Source organism: Ziziphus jujuba, chromosome 3 (genome assembly GCF_031755915.1).
Source record: "Ziziphus jujuba cultivar Dongzao chromosome 3, ASM3175591v1".
NCBI classification, from domain to species: domain Eukaryota; kingdom Viridiplantae; phylum Streptophyta; class Magnoliopsida; order Rosales; family Rhamnaceae; genus Ziziphus; species Ziziphus jujuba.
In genome coordinates, this window is record NC_083381.1 from 4630498 (window position 1) to 4634777 (window position 4280).

Below are 4280 nucleotides of genomic sequence, written 5' to 3' on the forward strand. Positions count from 1 at the left end.
AGCTCAGCAGCACCAGCAACAGCACCAGCAGTAATACAGGAGCACCAGCAGCAACATAGCAAGCTCGGCAGCAGCAACAACCACTAAATATAAGGCAAAAGCAGAAACATGTAATTCGACAGATGAATTTATACTGCGTGCCCAAGTTGCTCTCTTGTGTGTGCAAGAAGTCGCAGCAGATAGACCAAACATGGCAGATGTTATGTCAATGCTTGGAGGATATGCAGTAACTCCCCCACATCCAAACGGGAGAGGTTGGGAGCATTGAAACTGATAAGGCAATCACAAAAGACTATCATCCAGCCATATATTATTGACAGCAAAGAAAATCAAATAAAAAATGTTTTGACTGGGTTTGATTAATTTATAAAGCAGATAACTTTTAATATGCAAATGCTGTCACAGGACCTTTTTTCTTTCTTTTTGAAATTAAATCTCATCACAAGACTAGCAAGCATGGTATTATTTTACCTAGAAAAGATAGGTACTCAACTAACAAGTGAAACTCAAAGAAGGTTAAGATAGCAGTGAGTGATCAATGATGAAATAAAGAATGTATCCTACATGGCTTGGAGGGATATGCTTTCCGCTCAGAAGGTCTAGCAGAACAGTTCCATAACTGTATATTACACTCTCCGGGATGACCCTACCTGCATAAATTTAGCCCCTGAAGTGTTGAAATCTAATAGCCACAACCAAGAACAAGAAGCAATAAATCAATAAAATAAAAAAAGAAAAATGCAGAGGTTTTCTTAATTGTTACAAGTGTAGCAAATGCAAGCTCTACCAACTATTTAAAAGATGGTCAATGTTGATAGTAAAATATCCCATATTACAAAGTACAAAACCAATATATCCTTTTCACCATACAACAAATTACGAACCAATAAAAGTACATCTAGTCATAACTTATAATCAGTATCTTCTTTGGCCCTTCTACGAAAGTTGACAAAAAGGTTTAATCCAGTGAATGCATTATTTTTCCCACTTCATTGTGACAAATTTGTATGGAAGACAAACTTAGATTTGAATTATGTAAGCTCAACTCTCAATAAGACATTTCTCAGTTGGTGGAATCATCCCGACAATAAGAATGGATTTAGTACATGATGCTCCTCAAACATTTTGAATTAATACAGCTCACTATAAATTATCAGCAAACTGAATTAAATGAATATAAACTTCAGTTTGGCCACTGATTCTGCAATTTAAGTTTACATAGAAGGAGCAATTGCTTCTATTTAGATAACTATAATAATGGAATATATATCACTATCCACATTGCAATTAGAAGCAACCATGAAGGCACTGTAAAGACTGATGCTCAAAGTCAACATAGCTTAGACCAAGAGATTTCTCTTTATCTCAATTCTAAGGATGATAGCTGCTTCACCACTGGGGTTTACTTGGTAGTCAACCCTCAACATTTTGGGTCAGCCATTAGTTTCATAAACTGGCACACCATTTATCCAGAGGTAAGGACCAATCTTACAACCACAGGGGCTCAAACAAGTGATAAAGGTCTATTGCAATTTGCATCTTGATCCAAATCCAGTTTTAATAGTTTTGTACTATATTCATTGCAATTTGCATCTTGATCCAAATCCAGTTTTTATAGTTTTGTATTATATTCATTGACCGGTTTCTAAATTTTTTAAGTTGGATTACAGGAGGATCTTGACTATTTCTTTCTTGTATTTGTCTTGACAACTCTCTTCACTTTTCACTGTATCAATAACAATTCTTCATTCTTCTCCATTTCTCCCAATAGTTCACTTTTACTCTAATTAATGTCTATATCCAATATTAGAAATGAATATCTGTTTACATTTAAATCCCTTTATCAAATAAAAATCAAAGAGAAGGCATTAACAATGTAAGAAAAACTGGCATATCTGTCCTCAGAAACTCAGGTGGAGTATAAGCCAGGTTAGTGCTATAGCTTTTTCCATCTCGACTATTCTTCATAAGGCCAAAACTAGATAACCGTGGGTCACCATCCTATCATTTATAAAAAAAAAAAAATAATTAAGTTGAACAAAAGTCCAGTTGGTTCATAGATAACGCCACAATTTATGCTCCTTCTAGAGATGAATAAGGCAAATAATGAACAGGATGAGAAAAGTTTATAAAGAAAAATAAAAAGAAGCAAAAGGATATCAATTCAACATCTTAAACGCTATACAAATTTTCAGTAAACAAGGACAAACATCTCTCTACTATAACAATTTCTAGCCTTTATTTCCACCAATCATTTTTAAAAACCTCTCTAGCTTTGCATAAAGAAGGTGCATTTAGAATATGGACAATTTAAATTTCTCCACTATAGCTTGCCCCATCTGTACTTTCTTGTTAAATCAAATGTAAAAATGAAGTGCACACAAGTTGATTGTCTTGTAAAGATGCAGATTGTGTTTAAATGTGTATACACTACCTCGTCAAAGAGGACTCTGTATGCATTCAAGTCATGATATATTTTTCGGTTTTCCTTGTTGCAATGATCAAGTGCTTGTGCAATGTAGTATGCAACTCTCACACGCATCTCCCATGGCAGTGGCTGTTTCTCCCCTAAAACAAAAAACTTATATTGAGAAAAAGCACGGTAAAAGGGAGACCAGGAATACATGGCCAGCAACAATTTAATAAAATAAGAACAGTCACACTGGCAATAAAACATCAATTGCTAAAAATATTGTAAAAAGGATAGGAAATAATACATTAAAAAAAAAAAAAACACAGTCCATAGAGCTAATATATTTAAAGGACAAAACATCTCAAAGGAACAATTTCATAGAAACTTGAATGAGTAAAATCCAGTACTACTGGTTTCACTATTGAGTAACTTGTAGTTTAAGATTAATTTCTCTTTGCGTCTTTTATTATATATGAATTTTTAATTTTGAATCTCTCTATTAGTAGATTCCTTGTCACTAACTATCCTTGATTAAGACCAACTTATGGTTTAACCGCCAGAATAAATAAAAATAAATACATAAATAAAATAATTCATTGAAATGGTATGAAATTAGAGGGTCCACAAAAATCAACAGTGGTTATATCCATAAAGACCAAAGAAACATACAGTGAAAGAGATGCTTGGAGAGAGTATCATTAGGCATATATTCCGCTACTAACAACCGCTCGTCTCCCTCAGCACATCATCCACAGAAATCTAACAAGCTTCTTAACTCTAGATATTGGAGCCACAATCTTAAAAAAGAAAGCAATTTCTTGAATATTTGCTCCCAGTAAACAATGAGATCCATAGAATAAACAAAATAATTCAAAAGAGTTTATTACATTATGATTTCTAGAAGCCTAAGTAAATAAGAATAACTATATACATTAAGTGATTACCCAAAAAAAATGAAAAATAAAAACACTTTAAAAGCAATGAAACAAAAAGAGAAACATTATTATTATTTTTTTTAAAAGAACAGAACTGAACCAGAATGAAAAAAAAAAAAATATATATATATATATAACATAAAAACACAAACAGAGGTATAGAAAAATCAAAATGAAGGAGAGGAAGGAAGGAATGGCAAAGAACCCACACTCCAACGGCAAGGCACTAACGGCGGTGACTCTTTCTGGTTCCGAAGGGTGGCTGGTTGGGCTGGGTTTGAGATTTTTGAAATAATCAGGTCGGTGGCTGGTTGGGCTGGTTCCGAACGGGGAGATGCGAGAGGGAAGGGGGTGGAAGCAGAGGAGAAGAGGAATTTTGGCAAAGGTGGTTCCAGCTGATGCGAGGGGGAATGCGAGCTGCTGTGAACGGGAAGGGGAGATTTTGCCAAAATTCTCACGTGAGAGTTGCAATTCCATCTGGACCGTTGACGCTAGGTATGAAAATCCAATGGTCTTTATTCTCTCACGTTTTTGGTCCGCATATAACCCATGCGGTCGGTCCTCATGCTAGCCTCTCTGTATATATATAATAGCCAGATGCATCATGTTGGCTGAAAATAGTTCCCAATCTTTCATATATGTATATATATACATATTTATACAGTCGTGCAATAGAAAGTAGAAAATAAATAGAAAGTAGAAAATAAAGGGTGTCTAAGTGTGCCTAATATAAGTGCGCATACAATGGTAATTTTTATAGCAAAATTATATATAGTCAATTTTAAATAAAGTCTACTTTATTTTATTAAATTAAATCCATTTTTGATAATAATTGGATCACATTAAGAATTATGAATGAAAATTCGAAAAATAATCAAATATAAATTTTTTTACATACAAAAATCTATTTAGAAAATATGAACCCTGTCGAG

The 4280-nt window shown here is 33.9% G+C and overlaps 1 protein-coding gene across 1 annotated transcript; it reads right to left on the reverse strand.

Annotated features, from left to right (window-relative positions):
- Positions 1 to 1569: 1569 nt before the first annotated feature.
- On the reverse strand, positions 1570 to 3327 carry LOC112489579 (serine/threonine-protein kinase BSK2). Its single transcript, XM_048466608.2, has 3 exons — positions 3083 to 3327; positions 2435 to 2568; positions 1570 to 2001 (listed from the first exon to the last, which is right to left on the reverse strand). Exons 1-3 carry the CDS (start codon positions 3117 to 3119, stop codon positions 1855 to 1857), a joined length of 318 nt encoding a protein of 105 aa, XP_048322565.2. The 5' UTR covers positions 3120 to 3327; the 3' UTR covers positions 1570 to 1854.
- Between the last annotated feature and the right edge of the window lie 953 nt (positions 3328 to 4280).

Coding starts and splice junctions, on each gene's coding strand:
- LOC112489579 (XM_048466608.2), bottom strand. CDS start 3,119: ATGCCTAATGATACTCTCTCCAAGCATCTCTTTCACT. Junction 2,569..3,082: donor CTCCAAGCATCTCTTTCACT/GTATGTTTCTTT, acceptor TTTTTGTTTTAG/GGGAGAAACAGCCACTGCCA. Junction 2,002..2,434: donor ACAGAGTCCTCTTTGACGAG/GTAGTGTATACA, acceptor TATAAATGATAG/GATGGTGACCCACGGTTATC.